This window comes from Microtus oregoni, unplaced genomic scaffold (assembly GCF_018167655.1).
Source record: "Microtus oregoni isolate MIOR12 unplaced genomic scaffold, Mior012 000000F_ref0000247, whole genome shotgun sequence".
NCBI lineage: Eukaryota > Metazoa > Chordata > Mammalia > Rodentia > Cricetidae > Microtus > Microtus oregoni.
The window spans coordinates 1,086,999-1,107,457 of record NW_024543059.1 but is presented as its reverse complement, the minus strand read 5'-3'; the positions used below and the strand labels follow the sequence as shown (position 1 = coordinate 1,107,457).

General features: G+C 52.5%; 1 protein-coding gene across 1 annotated transcript in view; it reads left to right on the top strand.

The window, feature by feature from the left end:
• Positions 1–811: 811 nt before the first annotated feature.
• The window catches only part of LOC121455237 (beta-arrestin-1), a 68,563-nt gene continuing 48,915 nt past the window's right edge, over positions 812–20,459 (top strand). Inside the window, exon 1 of the mRNA XM_041663036.1 lies at positions 812–1,129. Within this exon, the coding sequence (XP_041518970.1) occupies positions 1,110–1,129 (20 nt within the window). The 5' untranslated portion in view covers positions 812–1,109. The remainder of the gene's footprint in view (positions 1,130–20,459) is intronic.

Here is a 20,459-nt window from a genome sequence, read left to right as displayed (position 1 = left end):
TAGCCTTTGGGTTCCACCCTCCTACCCCTCACCTGCTTGCAGCTTCTGCCGTGGTATGGAATTTGAGGAAAGTCAAAGATTTCCAAGGATACCAAGAAAACTGTAGATAGTAGGCTCTGTTGGACATTATTGTATTCAGGAGCCCGCTCACAAGAACAAGTAAGTCCCTTCAACCCGTGGACAGGTCACCTGCTCGTCTTAGGACCCAGCCAGTACGCATGGAATGGGATCCGAGATGGCTAGTGTTCAGAGTCACCATTGCAGGCAACCAAGGTAGGCCTGGGTGCTAACAACGACGATGTTATCGGCCACCAACGGTGGTCATCTCTCTGTCCCTACCTTATCTCCAGTTCTCACCGCTTCCTCTTTCGGCCTGCCCCTCCCGTACCCTTTCCACTCTCATCAGCTCTTCCGAGTAGCTGTCCGCTGCCCGCCCCCACCCCTCCTTCCTGTCCCCGTTCTGCAGTTGGGTGGTATCTCTCCAGAAGGGCGGGGGCGGGGAGGGTGGAGCAAAGGGCGAAGGCCTGGCTAGGCTTCTGGAATCTCTCGCTGTCCTCACGCAGGGGCGCCGCTGTGGCTGGGCCTCAGAGTCTGCGGATTTTCCGCTTTTATCTACCCGCGGACACAAAGGCCAGCCCTGGCGTGCGCGGGAGACGCGCTCGCACCCACGGCTGTGCGCACACAAGCACAACTGCACAAAGACTTGCACACCTCTGCATACACACACAGAGACACACAGACACTTTCCCGACAGGCTCGCGCGCACAGCGTGCACTCACTCACATTGGCACGCGCTTACGTGCACGCGCTCGCGTGGACCAGCCGCGGTCGGCAGCCCAGCCTTTACTCTCTGGGCACGCACACGCAGAGCCGCGCACCGAGCCACACACGCGCGCTCACACCCGCACACTCCACGCCCCTGGCGGCGGTCCGGGCGCTGTGCTGCTCCAGCGACGGGCGGGGACCCGGGCGGGGGCGGCGGCGGCGGCGACAGCGGAGGAGGCGGAGCGGGGTAGCCGGGAGCGGGCTGGCCCGCGCTCCTCCTGGCGGCCGGGGATTTTCCAGCCTGGGAGCAGACGCCGCGGACCTCCCTGCGGCCGCCGCGGACCATGGGCGACAAAGGGACACGGTGAGTGCGGGTGGCCGCCCTGCCCCACGCGCTCGTGGGGACGACCTGGGAGAGGGCACGGGCGGAGGTTCCAATCAGCGTCACCCTGGGTCTGGTACTCTGTGCTCTGCCCAAGTCTCTTGTGTGGTCGCTGGCAAGAACCATGTGTAAGGACCGAGGCAGCCAGGGTGGGCCACCCCATCTGGCTCACGTTTCCTGGCCGAGGCGAGCTCACACACCCTGCACTGGCAGGCAGTTTCGAGGACACTCCGGGGCAGGCTGACACCACACACACACACACACACACACACACACACACACACACGCTCGTGAACACAGGAGCACCCTTCTTCTGCTGGCACAGCTGACAGCCGCTGCCACACTCTTCGCATTTGTGACAAGACGACGTCACACACGTTCTCTCTTGCGCGCGCACACACTCGTCTGTCAACACATTCTTTCTGACGGTCCTGTTAGCATACACAGGTCCCACTAAAACACGCACCAGCTCTAACACACCCTTGTGTTGCCACACGCATGTGGGCATACACCAAAACACATACCCTGTGACTTGGATGCTGCGAAGCACACTCTGGCTGGTGCACGCAGTCTGTCCTATCTGACATGACATGATGCGGCCACATGTCTTAGTGACACACCAGTGCTAACCACACTGCGTGTCAGAAAATGCCTGCAGGGCCTGACATCCCCCCTGGCGTTCTGGATACACTCACTCCTGACTCACCACAGCAGGACTAGAAACACAGGTCGAAGAGTGGAGGACCCTGTCTGGGGCTTGGAAAGGCAGTTCCTAGTCCCATGGCTTCCTTCCCCTCTGACCTCCAAAGCAAATAGCTGGGAGCTACCTCTAGCTGAGGGAGGTGAGGGGAACCGTTTGGTGGAGCCTCCTTTGAGAGGAGAGGTTAGGCCCTTGAAATGGAAGCTAGGACAAAGTAAACTCTGGGGTCAGCCTTATGATCTAAACCAGCCCTGGTCAACCTATCATTTCACCTTCCCGGCCCCTGGAAGTCTCACTGCAGCCTTCCTTGGCGGCTCCTCCTCCTTCCTTCCTGCACCTGCTGCTTTTCATTCCTTTCCTTATCACTCTTATCTTTGTGTCCTCTCTGCCTTTACCTCCTTTCTTCCAACATTTATTTATTAAGCTCCTGTTGTATACTAGAAATAGTAGAGGGGATCAGAGATGACCAGAGAGGAGGCATCCCTGTGGCCGCATGTTGGGACCCTCAAACAAATTGATTTTTGCCTACTGCTGGCTGAGACTCTTAGCAGCTTGTGAAAGGGGCTCCAGAGGTTATTCCCATTTCCCAGGAGTAGGGACTGAGGCACTAAAGTTACTCAGACACCTTGTGTTTGGAAACTGCTCCCCACCAGCCTTCCTACTGAGGCTCTTCTAGGAGAACCTTTTCTGGCTTCTCCAAAGAGGGATCAAAGGATGAGAGAGATCACTTGCCATGGTTTTAAGGTCAGGAGGTGGCAGAGGCCAGAACCCACTGTGTCTGTGGCTCTCCTTTGGGGCCACTAGGCACTGTGTGGACCCCAGGTGTGAGGACTAGCGGGGTACCTGCTCTGTGCAGAGCCATGGGAGACTGCACAGGGTCATGAAGTGTTTGCATTCACCTTGAGTCTCAGTCCCAAGCAGCTGGCTGGCCAGCACTGTGACCCCGGCCTCTGCCCTTGGAGGAAGGATGTGAGACCCCCTCTCTAGTCACATCCATTGCCCCATGGAGACCCTGCTGACCTGTGAGGTCAGACTTTGGTCCAGAAGGACATAGCAGGGAGTCAGCAGCCATCCCTTCTCCTTTGTTCTTCTGTGCTGCTGGTGACCGGGGTGACTCAGCCCTGCTGGGCCTCTCTGTAACTAGGGGAGAAGTGTCATATGCCTCTTTGATAGTGTGAATTGTCACAGGATGAGGACTTTATGGGCTGCTGGACACCTGTTGGAGAACCTGTCCTTGACTCCTCCCGCTGTGCTTCTCGCTCAAAGGCAGACCTGGAATTCCCATCTGTAAATTGGAGCAATCTGCTCTTTGGTTTTCATGGTTCCCATGAGCCTACTGAGTTCACTGGACATAGGAACACTTGCTGACTAGGCCTGGAAACATGGTCTGGCTAGACAAACTCTACGTCTCCCTGCCTGCCCCTCCTGGGTCCCCACCCCCCACTCTGAGATCCTCTAGAACTCCAAATTCTGTCACTCCCTTTCTAGACCTATCTGGATAAGAAAGGCAACAAAGATACTTTGACTATTGTGTTCCGTGAGCCATGAGATTTTACTTTGTGAATTGGAAAGGACATTGCAAAAAATATCCAACACCCAGACTCTGAGGTCTTTGCATCTATCCATCTGTCTCGGATTTCACCCTACAGAGGAAGTGATAATGAACATTAATCAAAACTGTCACTGCCCTCTGGGAACTCCCTGGGTTGAGAGAGAGAGACAGAGACAGAGAGAGAGACACACACACAGAGACAGACAGAAACAGAGGGGGAGAAATTACAGGGCAGGAACAAGCTAGCACCAAGATGCAGCCCTAACAGGGGTCCCAGGCAGGAGCACAGGTTAATTCAAGTGGCTTCTTCCTACCCTGGACTGGAGTCTCTAAAGAGGAATCCCCAGAAGATTTCCAGGCTGTTGTGATGCAGGACACTGCACTGTGAAAGCGGAAGAGGAGGCCCACCAAAACTCTGGGTTTGATGTGGCCTGAAGCTGTCCAGGATAGTCAGAGCTGGAAAGATTCACCTGGAAGCCTAAGGAATGGGATTGGAGTTCCCTGCCAGGCCTGGAGACGAGAAAGGAGCCCTGCAGCCTGGGGGTGGACCTTAGGGGGTGAGCACAGCCTGGGAATGTCAGCTGAAAGGAGAGGGTGGGACAAGGGAAGGGCAGAAGCGAATCTTCTTCTTAGATCTGGAGGAGGGAGGAGCAGGCCTAGAGGCCTCTAGGAAGAAGCCTCAGAGCTAAGGCTGTAGGGAGGATGGGGCTAATCCACAGCATATGGACAAGGAAGAGGGACCCAGTAAGCTGGAGAGTTGATTGGACTTTTGCTGCCTGTCTAGTGTTAGAATTATGTTCACAGGGGCTGGGGAGATGCCTCCAGAAAAGTGTTTGCTGCTTAAGGATGAGGCCCTGAGTTCGGATCTCCAGAACCCACATAAAAACTGGGTATGGTGGTCTCTAACCCTGGTACTGGGGGTTGGGGGTCAGAAGGGAAAGGATGTGGAGACAGGTAGGTTGCTGGAGGTCTCTTGTTAATCAGCCTACCACTCAGGTTTAGCAAGAGACTCTGTCTCAAAACATAGGGTGGAGAGTGTCTGAGGAAGATGCTGGGTATCAACTTCTGGTCTTTACATACGTGCACATACATGTGCATGCACATCAGCACACATACAAGACGTATTGTGTAATCTCACTGTATTTATTAACATAGGAATTGTTGTTCCACTTTAAAGCTATGGAAATTAACTAGGAGAGAGGAAGCATGTCTACCACCATTCAGCCAGCTAACATCTGAGCAGAGGTCTCTCTGCCCATCCGGTCCTCTCTACTACTGTGTATTCAGAGGGAAGGGGGCTTGTCCTATCCACAGCTGGTCCTGTGAACTCTAAAAGTGACCCGAGGGATCATCTTGAGGCAACAGGAGGGATGGAGTAGAATTTCCTTTGCTGTGGATGTTGAACTTTCCCCCTATATCCCCCCTACACACACACACACTCGGCCCCAGGGCGGGAGGGTGGCTGTAATGGGGACTTGCAATCACCAGCTCTCTGTGAACCTTGGCTGTCTTTCTTGAGGTGGTTAAGCCCTGGGTGACCCTTCTTGGCTAGAACATAGGGAAGTCCTGTGGCTTTGGCAGGAGTGTTCCTGGGTTGCTGCTGGGCGTGGCGGTGAGCCTGGCCCAGTGTCCCTGATTCCCAGCTGGCCTCCGGGCTGCAGACTCCTTTGATGGCTCATTCATTTCCTTTCAAGACTGGACCTCCTGGCCGGAGACCGAAACCTCTAGTTGGCATGGGGTCAGGGGTCCTTAGTTGTGAGCTTGCCTCATCCAGGGCCTTCCCTTCACATGGGCTGTGGAGGCTGAAGACAGCAACAGGGAGATTCACAGTGGCCTCTTGACCTCCACTAGGTTATCTGTTCTACTGCTTGCTGGGGTGGATGGCAGGGGAGCCAGGAGTGGGCTGAGGAAGATGAGGGAGGTTTTGGCAGGTTCCTCTGGACCTCAGGCTAGGGACAGAGGGGCAGGTGGGGACTTGACAGTCTTCTGAGTGGACCTTGGAAGATATAGATGACCTTGGTGTCGGGAGAAGATGACAGGGACTGCAGAGTCTCCTTGGAGAGCACGGTGTGTGGGGTGGAGAGAAGCAGCAGACAGCTGAGGACATCTGGGACTGGAGTTTCAGAAGCAGGGAAGAGTGGCAAAGCCTAGGGGCGGGTCTACAGCAAGATCCCCACATGTAGCCTGGTGGTGGACGGGAGTCTGGGGGTTTGGTGGAGCGGTGAGGGTGCAGCCAAACACAGTAGGTGGAGGAGAAAGGGGTAGCCTCTGCTTTCCTGTGTGCCTTCTGGTCCTCTCCTCTGCAAAATGGCTCACAAAGCACTTGAAATCAGTGAGGGCTTCCTGAATCCAGGTCTTGTAGGATGGAAGAAACATTGTAGTAAGCTGGCCAGGGCAGGCATGCTCCTGGACTGAGGCTCCTCTGACTCTGGGATCTGGTGACCCTGAGCTGGGTACTGGATCTCAAGGAGGGCCTAGGTGGCAGGAGGGTGCCCTAGACAGAAAGACGAGCCCATGCCAAGGTACTGACACTAGCTTAGGTGTGGGACTATGAGGGCAAGGCTGAGAGGGTGGCCGTGCTGGCCCTAGGCGCTAAAGCAGCTGGATACCACGGCACAGTCTCAGTTGTACCCAGGGTGTGGGTTTTCTTCCCCATTGGTGAGCTCTTTTTGTTTCTGTCTAAATCTGCTTCTTGTCTGTGGGTCCACCAGACTTCAGATCTGGTTCTTGGAAGATGCCTGCCAGAGCTTTGTTGAACTGGACTGAACTCTGTCCTCCTTATGCCTCTGCTCTCAGCCCTGGGGCCCCCTAAGTGCTGACGTCAATTTCATCTCTTCCATTAAGGATTCCTCTGAACCAAAGCACTTCTCCTCACATTGGGCTGGGCGTCCAGAGGAGTGGGGCCATACATCATTTAGACTGGGAGGTCCCAGGCAGAGGCAGCAAACTCCATCAGACTGGAGGCTGCCTAGCAGACAGTGTCCCCACTCCATGGGGCACGGGGCTGCTAAGGGTGAGTTTCATTACTATATATATATATATGTGTGTGTGCTGGGACAGAACAAGGGTCCTCCTGGCAGATTCCAGGCACTGCCCTGCCATGTGCTGAATGGATCCTGTCCCTGGGGGTGGGTGGCTTGATTCCTAGCAAGGGAGTGGAGAATGGGGGTGGGACAGGGTGGCTGTTTTGAGAGGGGAACAAAGGGCTCTGTTGTCCAGCCCCTTCTCTGCCTCCCTCCGCAGAGGAGCCCTGGCTGGGTCATCTCTCAGGAGACAGCCTCCTCCTTCCTGGGACTGGCCCATCTCTAGAACTGCCTCAGAGGAACTCCTTGTTCCTGCCCAGGAGACCTGATGCCAGATGAGTCGTCAGGAGGCCAGGCCCCAGGGGCTGGACCTCACAGGTCCCTGGAAGTCTGTGGGATTGAAGTCAATACTGAAACGATGGGGCCCTGTCTGGTGAGGTCCCCACAGAGCTTGGGTCCCAGGGAGAGAAAACTGACTGTTGACTGAAGAGCCTCAGCAAGGTGGGGTGCTGTGGCAGGAGGCAAGGCTCTCCAGTTCCTGAGCTGTGAGGCAGACTGTCCCTTCCATGCTGGCCTGGGGCCTAGGAATTCACGAGTCCCCTGATGCTCATGTAGTTTCACCGGTTCTGTGTTGCCACCAATGGAAGTATAGAGGTTTTGGCCAAAGGCCAAGGGAGTAGGGATGGACCATTCTAGGAATACTCCAGTCCTTGTTGATTGCTCACTCATGGCTGTGACCTAGGACATGAGATTCTCCAACTCTGAGGCCGAGTGTCTCTATAGAAGTCAAACTGGCCTGCATGTGTGAGGCCCTTGTCTTGCGTTCTGATTGCTGGTTTTTCCTCTGAGGGCCAAAAATGGGGGATTGAACAGCTCAGGCTTCAGTTACAGACTGGTGAGGCAGACACTGCAGAGGAAGTCGGTTCAGGGTGTAGAGTCTAAGTGCTAAGGGTCCAAAAGGATGTATGTACCTCCTACTTGTTTCTGTGGCATCAAGTCTTCCTTTAGAAGTGGCTTTCGCCCTCTGGTCTCATCTCCAGCCTCCAGGGACATCAACTAGTCATTGACAAGTCCCTGAAGGTCAGTTCCCTCCTGGACATGTCCATTCTGTCCTGCCAACCCTTCCCTACCCCCCCCACCAACCCAGAAGGGGTTTCTCAGTGTAGCCCTGGCTGTCCTGGAGCTCACTCTGTAGACCAGGCTGGCCTTGAACTTGGAGATCCACCTGCCTCTGCCTTCCAAGTGCTGAAATTAAAGGCGTGCGCCATCACTGCCCAGCTCCTTCAAGGGTCTTCGGGGATCACCTCCTCTAGGAAGCAGCCTGATTCTCTGTGGTACTCTGGGGCCCACTTCTAGGCCAGCCTCTCTGAAGCCATCCTATCTATCAGGAGTGGATTAGTTGCTCTGGGAAGGACCAGCTTCCGGGTTTCAAAGCCCAGCTGAGTGTCTAACCAGTTGTTCGGCTGATTGTAGCTTGCTGTCTGTAAACCTGGGAGGAGGTTGTCTTGAGGGTTAGGTGAGCTGACGGGTCTAGTTTGGAGTCTTGGCACAGTGTCAGGGCTGAAGGCGAGTGTGGAATGCACTCCCTGGATCTGCCGTCCTTACCGAGCTGAGCTCCCCCAGGGAATACCCCTCCCATCGGGACAGGCCTGGGTTCCTCCAGGAAGCCCTCCAAAGCTTTCTAATCTCTTTGTGGTCTTCTCGGGCATGCGCTTACCTCCCTCCCTGCTTGCGCTCTGCGATCTTCTCTCCTATGAAGCAAGAACTCTGCAAGGGCACCTGGCCCAGGTTGTCTTGCCCCTCGTATCTGTTCTGTGCAGGCCCGGCGTGGCACTGAGCTCCATAAATATTTGTGCTGTGAACGAAACTGAATGTGGGCGTTCCGGTGGGAGATGTCCTCCGAGGGGAGAGTAAGGTAGTGTAGAGCCACAGGAATTAGATTGGGCTCGTGGCCCAGAAGGCAGAGGTCACGGGATGGCCAACTTTCTCTAGATTCAAAAGCCATAGTTTTTGACCTTGGAACCCTCTGGCGGGAGATTGATGGCTGTCAGCACCGCTGCTGCCGCTGCTCCTGCTCCCTCTGGGTAACACCATCCAAGCCTCTCTCTGCTTATCCCAATCTCTGGTACTAGGGATGAAACCCATGTGAGCTAGGCAAGTCCTCTACCTCTGAGCTATAGCCCCAGCCCTGCTTTTGTGGTTAGGCAGGGTCCTTACTTAGCTCAGGCTAGCCTCTATCTCCCTATTTAGCCAAGGTTGGTCTTGAACTTTTGATCCTCCTGCCTCTACCCTCAGAGCTGGGATTAACAGGCCTGTGTCAGCGTGCTTGGTCTATGTGGTGCAGGGGATCAAACCCAGGATATCGTACATACTAGGCAAACACTCAAACGCTTCATTGGCTGAGCTGCATCTTCCCCCGACCCCTAAGTATGGGCTCCTTGGGTCATGCTCAGTGTCAGAAGTTCCAGAGCCTTTGGACAGTGGTGTGAAAGAAGGGAGTCCCACTTGAGGGTGGACATCTGGGCCTGGCAATAGGACACCCAGTGTGGTTTGACCTGGCTTGAGGAGGGGACCGTGGCTTCCCATGATCTGCCTGCATCAAGGAGCTCTTTATGCAGTTCAAGAGCCTGCCTTGGCTGGCAGAGCCTAGGACTCCCCATTAGCTGCCCAGTGGGCAAGTGCTCAGAACCCACCTCATTATAAGGGACAGAATTCTATACACTGAAGCCAGCAGGCTGCAGCCATAATCAGCTAATCAAACCACCCAAGAATGGATGTTTGGCCCAGAAGAGAGAGAGAGAGTGTGTGTGTGTGTGTGTGTGTGTGTGGAGGGTGATCAGGGAGGGTGGTGAGGCTGGGAGAGAGGAAGAGGGTGCTGAGAGGGATGCTGAGAGCTGAGTCTGCAGGGCAGAGCTTGGAAAGGGAAGCAGGGAGAGGAACTAGAGACCAGGGGAAGGGGCAGGTGCAGAGAGGGTGCCATCTGGGCAGAGTGCCCTGGTCAAATGGGAGCCTGAACCCCACTTCCTCGGGTCTCTCATCTCAAGGCAAGCTGTTTCTCTGCTCTGATCCTCAGTTCCTCAGTGTGTCAAAGAGGAGATGGGAGAGGCTTTGGCCTAGGAGGTCTCTGGGGGTCTCTCCTCATTTTACAGGTTCTGTGCTGAAGAGAGAGAAAAAGACCCAAGCCATGCTGCTCAGTGCTCAAGAGCAAAGACTTAGCCTCTGGCAGCCTGTGCCGAGAGAGGAGCAGACAGTGCCAGGCTCTGCTGGAACCTGTGGGTCTGAGTAGCCCTTGGCAGAGGTTAATTGGAAGGGGAGGTTTGCCAGAAGCCCCGCTAGGATGCTCTCTCTCCAGGTACCTCCTGCCCCAGGCCGAGTCCGGCCTCTGTCCTGTGATTCTAAACAGTGTCCTCAGAGAGGGACTGTCTAAAGTATGGTTCTCCCTCTTCAGAGACGGAGCAGTGTCTTTTCCGTCTATGTAGGAATTTCCCCAGTAGTACTCAGGGTGCGTGTGTGTATGTATGTGTGTGTTGGGAGCTGGATCTCCCCAGAGGTAGAGCCCCAAGGTTTTGGGTGTGGATTTTACAGTAAAAGACAAACTCAGCTAGCTACTGCCCACTCTAGTTCACTCCCATGATCTTGGTCAAGGGGCTTGGGCTCTCTGGGCGTCAGTTTCCACACTTGGGAAGTCAGTGCACCCATCTATCACACTGGGTGGCTATGGGCCCAGAGGTAAGGGTTTGATCAAATCGTTATTACAGGAGGATTGCCTTGAATTTGGGGCCAACCACTTTCTGAAATAAAGGGACCAGTGAGATAGCTCCATCGGAGAAGGCACTTGCTGCCAGGACTGACTGCCTGAGTTTGAGCTCTAGAACCCGCATAGTCGAAGAAGAAAACCCATTCTCAGACACACGGACACAAATAAAATGTGATATATATGTCACTTGTTACTGAAGCCTGGGACATGGACTTTGGCTTTTTGTCTGCCTATCCCCTCCATCCATCCCCTCCCTGTTCCTTTTCTCTTGCCTCTCCTGACTTTCCCCCAGCTGGTCCAGGACACTGCTGGACAGTGGCCAGTGCCATAGAAGACCAGTCATGACAGGAAAGGGAAGCGTGATAGCCCAGGGTCAGTGTTGTAGGCCTAGGCTGGAGCGCCTCCTCTTTGGCCTCTGTCTGCCGAAGCAGATTCTCTAAGAGGAAGTGGGGGAGAGATTGCAGAGCTGGAAGCTGGGAGCTGCTGTGGACAGAGGGCCCTTGGCATGCCAGATGTAGTCCTAACTCCTTTACCCATCTCCCCCTTTCAGAGCCCAGAGCCTGGTTTGCTGCCAGGGAAGCCGACAGGCCACTTTTTCACACACTTGAAAAACAACAGCCCTTCGTGGTTCCCAGTCTTCGGCAGGAGGGGGTCTGGGAGACTGGCAGCACAGGGCAGGAGTCTGCCTCTGTTTCCCCAGCCTCTGGCAGCCTCAGAGTTGGGCTGTGACCTGCCCCCAGCGAGGGCCTCTGACTTGGAGGACGCCTAGGAAGCTGGTTATGTAAGCCAACGAGACTCCCTGCTCACTTCCTCCTTCCCTCCCCTGTGAGGCCCTGCAAGCAGGAGGCAGGTGCTGCTTTGCTCAGGATGTCTAGGCCCAGCAGGTTGTGGAGGCTCTCCTGTGTTGGGGTGTGGTGGGTGTGGGGGTGATCTCCTTGTCCACGCCCTCTGGGGCAAGCCTTGTGGGCTGCCTCAGTGCAGGCCTCTGGGTTGGCACTGAGCATTGCCTCCTCCCACACCCGAGGAGTCTGAAGCTGCAAAGCTTCATTAGAGGAAGGAGGCGGCAGGCCTGAGATCATTTGCCTACAAACTGCCCCCAGAGGGGATCTGGCCTCTGCAGCCAGAGGAACAAATCGCCGGCATTTTTTCGGTTTGTTCTGTTCCATTGCACAAATATTTCTACAGTGCTGGCTAGGTGCCAGACCTCTACTACAGGCATGTCCCTGGAGTGTAGCCTACCACAGTGGACATTTAAGGAGCAGTTCGGTTTCATGCGAAACTTAAGGATGGATCGTTTCTCTGCGGCTGGCGAGCTGCTCCTACTGGAGCGTGCCTGCATGGAACTTTGTCTCTTGTCGGCTGGGGTTTTCAGGGATAGCTTATTCCCTTTTAACTGGGCCATGCTACCCTCCCCAGGAGGTGCCAATGAACAAATGTTTCCCTGAGCATCTTGCCAGGCCCCTGGGCTCGATGCTGGGCACCTGAGGTAGGAAGTGGAGACAGCCTCTTCATTTGTATGTTTGGGGGAGACGGAAAATAAATGTCTGTAACGTTCTTAAGAGAGTGGTAAGGGATATCCGTTTATAACTGGAGACAGCAGACCAGGATTGACACTTGGAGACCTCTCTACAGAACAGGGACACTCAAGTATGCTGTGGGAGATGCATTTGATAGGCCCCCTAGCTGTGAGCTCAGTGGTCTGTGGAACAGACCCTGTCAACTGGGCCTGGAGCACCTCAGGTTGAGGTTCATGGCTTTCTTTTTTTTTTTTTAAATTGATTTTATTGAGCTACACATTTTTCTCTGCTCCTCTCCCTTCCTCTCCCCTCCCCTTCAATCCTCTCCCACGGTCCCCATGCTTCCAGTTTACTCAGGAGATCTTGTCTTTTTCTACTTCCCGTATAGATTAGATCCATGATCCATGTTGTCTAGATTCTCTGGGATTGTGAATTGCAGGCTGGTTTTCTTTGCTTTATGTTTAAAAGTCACTTATGAGTGAGTACATATGATATTTGTCTTTCTGGGTCTGTGTTACCTCACTCAATATGATGGGTTTTTTTATAAATGTTTTATTATTTATTATGTGTACAGTGTTTTGCCTGCATGTACACCTGCAGGTCAGAAGAGGGCATCAGATCTTATTACAGATGGTTGTGAGCCACCATGTGGGTGCTGGGAATTGAACTCAGGACCTCTGGGATAGCAGTCAATGCTCTTAACCTCTGAGCCATCTCTCCAGCCCCCTGTATGATGTTTTCTAGATCTATCCATTTGCCTGCAAATTTCAAGATGCCGTTATTTTTTTTCTGCTGTGTAGTACTCCATTGTATAAATGTATCACATTTTCCTTATCCATTCTTTTGTTGAAGGGCATTTAGGTTGTTTCCAGGTTCTGGCAATGACAAACAAAGCTGCTGTGAGCATAGTTGAGCACATGTCCTTGTGGCACGATTGAACATCCTTTGGTATTTCAATAAAGAATTTCTTGGAATGCAGACAGCATCAGAACAAAAACAAAAACAAAGCTAGCGTGCTTGCCTCTAATCCCAGCACTCAGGAGAGAGAGGGAAGAGGGTGTTTACAAGTGTGAGGTCATCCTGCTCTACACCATAAGCTCTGGGTCAGCTAGGATGACCTAGTGAGTCTCCCCCACCCCCTTTCTAAACAAAACTAAAACAAAAAGGTCAGGAAATCAGGGTGAAGAGTAAAAGTGTCACAGTGAATATTTCGGTGAGATTAGAAATGAGACAGACATATTGGTGGACGCTGGGCAAACAGCAGCAGAAGCCAGGACTGCCCAGGGTCTACCCTGGTGGTGGGCAGGGGTTTCACAGCTTCTCTGGAGGTTTCCAGCAGAGCGCAAGGCCAGGAGTTAAGTCTTAGGAGAGACAGCTTTGGTTTGGGGCTGTGGCCAGGAAGGGGCATGGGTGCTGGTCTTTATAGTTCAGAGAGCCTTCTTTAGGAACGTTGAGGCCAAGCGGTGTGGTAGAGAGGGTGTAGGCTGGGGCCCTCAACTCCCCATGTCTGTGGATGAGATGCTCGGATTCTGGGGAAGTGGTACCCTTCTCCTTCACTGTAGTGTCTGTGTTAATGAGAGCACCCATCATCTTAACAGGGCTCACCTGGTGGGTGAGATTTTTATCATGAGTCTGTGGCCCCAGGGATGTGGGAGAAAACTGAAGGCATTTCAAAAGACTTAGTAATGAGGATTTTGATTTTTCTTTTTTGCCAAGTTTTTTTCCCAATATCCTAAAAAGGACAGAGCTGATGACACGTTATAATCAAGCAGTTAATATGCGCACTTCTCTTTCTCACACGCAGCAACGCACTGCCTTGTCTGCAGCCATCCAGCAGCCATGACTGAAATCACCATTTTGCAGAATGAACCGTGTCTAGTAGGAAATTTGCAGAGGACTATGATGACCCTTGCCCAGGCCACAGATGGTCCTGGGTTTCTCCAGCCTCGGCTTCCGTATGAGTGAGAGAACATCTGGGAAAGAGGCAGCCTGAGTCCATACTCCCTGGAGAGAAACCCATGCCCAGCCGTCCCAGCTCAGATGTCCAGTCTGAACGGTGGTGTGTGTGTCTCTTCTAATGCTGCTCCATCACACCGGCTCCTGGCCTGGCGGTTCCACTAGGGTTCTGCCTGTCCTGCGGCTCAGTATAAAACCTGGAAGCAATCTTTTTGTTCAGAGACACAACAGACCGTGACCTTCCCAGCTTAAAAGATAGCCAGCTGCTCCCTACAAAAGGGTCATTTTCAGGTGGCAGCTAGAACCCTGCAGTTTCTGTCTCTAACTTCCTGCCAGCTGTCCTCACACTGTGGGCACTGGCTTACCGTCTATAGCCACTACCTACCTTTTCTATAGTGTTCTGCCTGCATGTATGTCTGCATACCAGAAGAGGGCACCAGATCTCATTACAGAGGGTTGCAAGCCAGCATGTGGTTGCTGGGAATTGAACTCAGGACCTTTGGAAGAGTAGGTAGTGTTCTTAACTGCTGAGCCATCTCTCCGGCCCAACCACTGATTTCTCACACCTGTGTCTCTGTCAGATCAGGCTTTTTGCCCTGAGTAGCCTTTCTTCTCCCAACTGGTAGAACCTTCTTTATATGTTGCTTTCAAGACACAATCTTATTATATATAACTCAAGCTGTTTTTGTACTCAAGACAATCCTCCTGCCTCAGGCTCCCGAGTGCTGGGAATGAAGGTATATGCTCCCATACTTGTCTTCTTCCTTAGGACCTCCCATCCCCTCCATTCATCACATTTGGAGACAGGGTCACATGCATCCCAGGCTGACTTCAAATTCACTGAGTGTTTGAGGATGACCATAAACTTGTGATCTTCCTGTCTCCACATCCCGAATGCTGGGATGCAGGCATGTGCTATTGTATATGTATTATGTATTGCTGGGAATGGAACCCAGGCCCTCCTGCATGGGAGGCAAACATTCTGCCAACCAAGCTACATCCCTGGCCCTCCCTCCCTTTGATCTTAATTTAAACAGTTACATGGGCACCTTTTCCAGGTGTGGAGCTTTCTCTGGGCTCTGTGTGCTCCCTGGAGGAAGACCAAATAGTCCTCACGGTCCCTTGGCACCTGGCAGGACTCCTTGGTGGTGCTCTGTCCTGGAGTGGGCTACTGATAGAAGGGTCCTCTGCTCCACTTGGAGGCTGTGCTTGGGGCCAGAGTTAGGCAAGGTGGGTCACAGTCGGCTCAGAGGAAGTGGGGCCTAAACTGCTGACCCAAAGGAGAAGCTCCCTTCCCCTCTTCTCACTTCCTTCCTGGTCCTGGTGCTGAAAGAAAGCGGACAGAACGACAGAACGGGTAGAAAAAGGGAAATGGATACATTTTCAGCTGGGGTTTTGGGATTTCCCAGCCTGGAGATGAATAAACAAGACCCAGGCCTTTCTCCTTTCTTTTCTTTTCCTACACTCTCTCTGCCCACCTAGGAGGGTCAGGCACTGGCTACAAAACGGACCGAGAGGGCATCGTTGTGTGCATGCTGGAACTCACCCTTCCCTTTATCCGTCTTGTTGGATCTGAGTTCAAGTCTTGACAGACACTTGAAGCTCTGTAACTGGACAGGTCATGCTGGCTGACTTTTTGAGCCTAGGTTTCTTCTGCATACCAAAGAATGGATAAGATCGTCCTCATAGGGTGGTGTCACTCTGTGCGCGTGAAGGGCTCAGCAGGTGTTTGTGGCTACTTTCAGGTCAGAAGCTTGGGAGCATTGACTGTCACCTGGGCCAGGGTGGGGCACACAGTGCCACGTCGGTCTTAATGGCCCTGTCTCACTTTTGCACCTTAGGAAACCCCCACCCCCACCCCATCTCAGTGCTGAGCACATTGGGACCAAGCTACTGTCTTAGTTACTTTTCTGCTGCTGTGAAGAGACTCCATGACCAAGACCACTTAAAACAGGAAGCATTTAACTGGGGCCTTGCTTACAGTTTCAGACCATCGTGGTGGGAAGGAAGCATGGTGGCAGGCATGCATGACCCCAGAGCAGTAGCTGAGAGTTTACATCTGATCCTCAGGCAGGAGGCAGAGAGAGAGAGAGAAGTGACTGGGCCTACCATGGGCTTTTGAAACCTCAAAGCTCACCCCCAGTGACACACCTCCTCCAACGAGGTCACTCCTCTTAGCCTTCCTTAAACAACAGTTCATCAACTGGGAACCAAGTGTTCGTGTCCTTGAGCCTGTGGGGGCCATTCTCATTCAAACCACAAGTTTGCTACTTACATTTTCCGTGAAGGCTTGTGGATGACGTATATCAATGAATTCATCATTAACCCAGCACAGGGCGGGACATGGGCAAATAAAAACAAATACTGGTTTGTAGGATGAGTCAGGAAGCGGCACGAGCATCTGGAAGGCCCAGGAGGTGGGCAGTGAAGAAAAAGCTGACCGTTGTAAAATGTGCTTGGCGGGAGAGGACCCAAGGCCCTTGCTGTGTGAGACTGTTGCTCTGAAACTCACTTCTGAGGTCTGGTGCTTCCTTGGATATCTCCAGAGAAGGCAGTGGCTGTTCAGGAAGATCTGTCACGATTCCCCAGCTGCCGGTCTGTCCCAGTAGCTTAAGACCTTTCGCTCCGTGGACCACTGCCCTGTAACGTGTCTGCCGACTGCTTCCCTCCAGGGCTAGGGTGGGAATGGGGGAAGAGGGCTTAAGCTCCGGTCTGTTTTCAGAAATGAAAAAGACTTAATCTTCCAGCCATTCCACATGATCACAGCCTAGGTCATGGCATTTGTAGAAAGCCCCCTGGTGTGTGTGCACGTGTATGTGTGCACGTGTGTGTGTGTGTGTGTGTGTGTGTGTGTGTGTGTGTAATGCATAACTGGTGGGCACTAACTCTCTCCTTTTGCAAAATGGGGACAAAACAACTTGTCTTGTGTAGCTGTGGGGCCGTGGCATGTGCTAGCCAGCAGGTGGGTTTCTTAGCTGCTTGGAGTTGCAGGTACAGCTGGGGGCAGAGGCTGCCAGCCCGTCTGTGGGAGGATCTTCTCAGAGATGTGCAGCAGGATCACCAAGAATTTTGCTGGTGTGGCCTTCATGAGCAGCAGGCCCTGGATTCAGATGAGCCTGGCTCCTTCAGAAGCTGTGGCAAGACACACAGACCTGGGCCGTGGACGGCAGGGAGGGCCCTGCGTCAGAAGAACTTCCTGGGAGCCTCCTCTGTCTGTTGGGCTGGGGGCAGGGCCTTTGTGAAGGCGGGTTATGCTCAGATCGCCTCTGGGCCCTTCCTCCAGTCCCAAGGCAGATTTACTTCAAGGCAAAGTTGCACCCCAGTTTCAGGCCTTTTGCACGCCAGACTCTTCTCTGGGCCTCGTCTTGTGCCACAGGGCTCAGGGCTGCCCTGAACTTTGACAAAGAAAGATCATTCATGTTGTTCATTTGTTAGGTTTTTTTTTTTTTTTAAGCAGACTTCTGGGATGGGGGTGTGGCTCATGTATCTGGCCCTGGGTTTGATTCCCAGTACCCACAAACAGCGTGTAGTGGTCATGTCTCGAATCTCAGCCCTTGGGAGGTTAAGGCAGGACAAACCAGAGGGTGACATGATCTGTGAACTGTGGAGCACAGCTGGACTGAAAAGGGACTATCAGAACCTGATGGGGCTTTCCATGGGAAGGGGACTAGAGGAAGCCTGGCCTGGCTGTCTCTGTTCCAGCAGCTGGAGGAGGAGTCTGGTTGCTGTGGGGCTTGTGGACGCCTCTGGGGCAGCTCAGCTGAACTTGGCTGCTCATTAGGAAGCCAGGCAGATAGGCTGTCAGTCCCAGAGGGGGCTGCCTGTCCTTCCGCAGGGTCAGTGTCCACTTTAGGGGAGAAAGAGAGGTTACTGAGATAGGTTTCAAGTCTCACGTCTGATTGGCTGTGGTGGTCCACACTCATTATCCAAGCACCAGGGAGGCTGAGGCAGGAGATCAATTCAAGACCATCTTCTACTACATGGTGCGTCCAAGGTTGGCTCTAGCTACATGAAAAATAAAATCAAATTTTACGGCTTCTGTTTGTTGGGTCTGTGGGTGTTAAACTGTTAAATAGTTACATAATTTTCCCGAACTTTAAAAAAAAATTTCATCTTCAAAGTGTCCTTCCTGTCATGGGGGCTGTGGTAAGTCTCAAAAGAGATAATATAGGGCCTGGCACAGGGTAGGTACTCAGATTGTGCCTAGCTCACCTTCCCATGGCTTCCCTAGCTTGTATCCTGCATCTTACCCATCTGCCTGTCCCCGAGTCAGTGTGTGCTCCCTGGGTTTGGTTTTGTTCATCTTGTGACCATCCACAGCCCGTCTACAGGACCTTTGAGACCCTTTGAAAGGGTTGATAAGCCCCTGCCAGGGGCCTTCTGTGTGGCTTCTGCCCTGCGGACCTCCAGAGGCTGTGGCTGATGCTAGGCTCCCACAGGCCAGCGGCTCTGTCCTCTGCAGTGTCCTGTAATCACATTTCTGTTAGTGACAATCTGACATCTGTGGCTCCCTGCCGTGGAATGCCAGCACCCTGGGAGCCCAGGTTCCAGTGGCTGGCACCAGAGGTATGCGGCAGGAATTCCTTGCTGAGGACAGAGCTTCTGTCTGCTCTTCCCTCTCAGAAATCAAGCCTGCTTCCTCGTCCAGCCCGGCCATTTTCTAGGTGGGGCAAGTCCCCTGTTGAGAGTCAGATTGGGCAGCCAGATGCATCAAGTGTTCTGCTGGGTCTTGGAGGAGGTAATGCTGGAATTCAGGCTGTTGTTTTCAAGGGTCCTTCCCTTTGACCTGTGATCTGTGTGCCTGGGGTACAGGGACCGACCAGCTCAGACATTCCATTCCTCGCAGGCTCTCGCTGCTGGCCTCACAATGGGCTGGGAGCTCTGTGCAAAAGCTGTTTATGTTTCCTTGGCAGAATTTATTGCCCAGCCTAGCCTTCTGCAATTAATTATAAGCCAAACAAATAACTTGTCTCGGGGAGGCTGGGACTTGGCATAAACATTTACGTATAGCCAGGGGCCCAGCCCAGAAACCTGGTGTTTCCCTCTGGCCTTGGGAACAGAGGGGATGGATAGGGCGGGACCATTTCCGCCTGAGCCAGGGAGGTCCTGTGCTCAGGATCTCTTTCAGTCTTCCAAATTACTCCAAAGTATGGTCCCTGCTTGTAAAGGGAGACTCAGGCAGAGTTGATCAGTTTGTCCAAGACCACACAGCTTCAAAGGAGAGTTGTCCGTCTGTCTGTCTGTCCATCCATCCATCATCCACTGCATATGTATTAAGCTCTCATCACGTGGGAAGGGGGTCTGAGGAGGCTCACTGATAATCAGTAGTAATCAGTATACACAGAACTTTTCTAACGTGGCTGAATTTGTAGGCATGTGGCTCGGTTGCTGGAGTGCTTGCTTAGCATTTATGAAGTCCTGGGTCCACTTCTATCACCACATAAACTGGGAGCGTTGGTCCCCTACCTGTCCTCTGGAGTAGAAGTAAAAGGACCAGAGTCACAGGGAGAGCTTTCTCGGGGGTGGTGCATGCTTTGAATCCCAGCACTAGGAAGGCAGAGGCAGGCGGATCTCTGTGAATCTGAGGCCAGCCTGGTCTACAGAGCCAGTTTCGGACCAGTTACAGTGACACAGTGAGGCCTTAATCGTTATTACTGTTATTATTGTTACTAGTGCTTCTTTTGTTTTTTTTTTTTGAGATTATAATATGGTTACAACATTCCCCCCTTTCCCTCTTTTTATACCCTCTTATATACCCCTCTGTAGATGGATTTGTCTTTGGGCCACTAGCTCACAAATAATGATATGGATTATTGTTAATTATTATTATTAACTAAAGCTCAGCCTTAGTTTAGGCTCTTATAACTTAAATTAACCCACTTTTATTAATCTATGTTTCACCATGTGACTTTTTTCCTTTCTTTTATTTTGTAAGTCCCGACTCCCTCCGTGTCTCTTTGGCATCTCCCTTGCACCTTGATTGTTTCCTCCTACTTCCTCTCTCTGTCTGGAAGTCCCACCTATACCTCCTGCTTAGCCATTGGCCATTCAACTTTTCGTTACACCAATCAGGGCAATATATTTCACACAGTATACAAAAATCCCACAACACCCTCCTTGCTCTCTTTTAAATTCATGGTTTCTTTTTCATTAATTGTTGTTACGTTCTTATATGTATGTAGATAGATTTCCTAAATATAACCTGCCCAGTCTGTTACTTGTGTGTCTGTCTTTAGGGCTATTTGCTATTGGAAAGCGATCGGCATGTCCTCCCCCAGGGAAGACGGCCTTCCACCCCAGCATCCCTCAGTTGCCTGTAGTTCTCTGAGTAGGGCTGAGGCTCACTTCAGCATGCCTGTGTTCAGTTCATGTCTAGGCGGTGAGGCCTTATTTAAAAAGAAGTTCTAGGGCTCAATCTTGGTTACATATGTAGGGACTTTATTTTATTTTAAATATTTATTTATTGATTTGTTATATATAGTCTATCTGTGTTGTGTATATGCCTGCAGGCCAGAAGAGGGCACCAGATCTTATTATAGATGGTTGTGAGCCACCATGTGGTTGCTGGGAATTGAACTCAGGACCTTTGGAAGAGCAGGCAATGCTCTTAACCACTGAGCCATCTCTCCAGCCCCATATGCAGGGACTTTAAAGACCCTATCCTCAAACACAAGGCGAATGAGATGGCCTGTGAGGGTCTTTAGTGGTCACCTTCCACCTGGCTGGGAGCAGCCTCAGCAGGAATAACTCCTCAAAGTCAGCCTCACTGCTCAACTCCCCAGGTCTGGAACTCTACCTACACTGAAT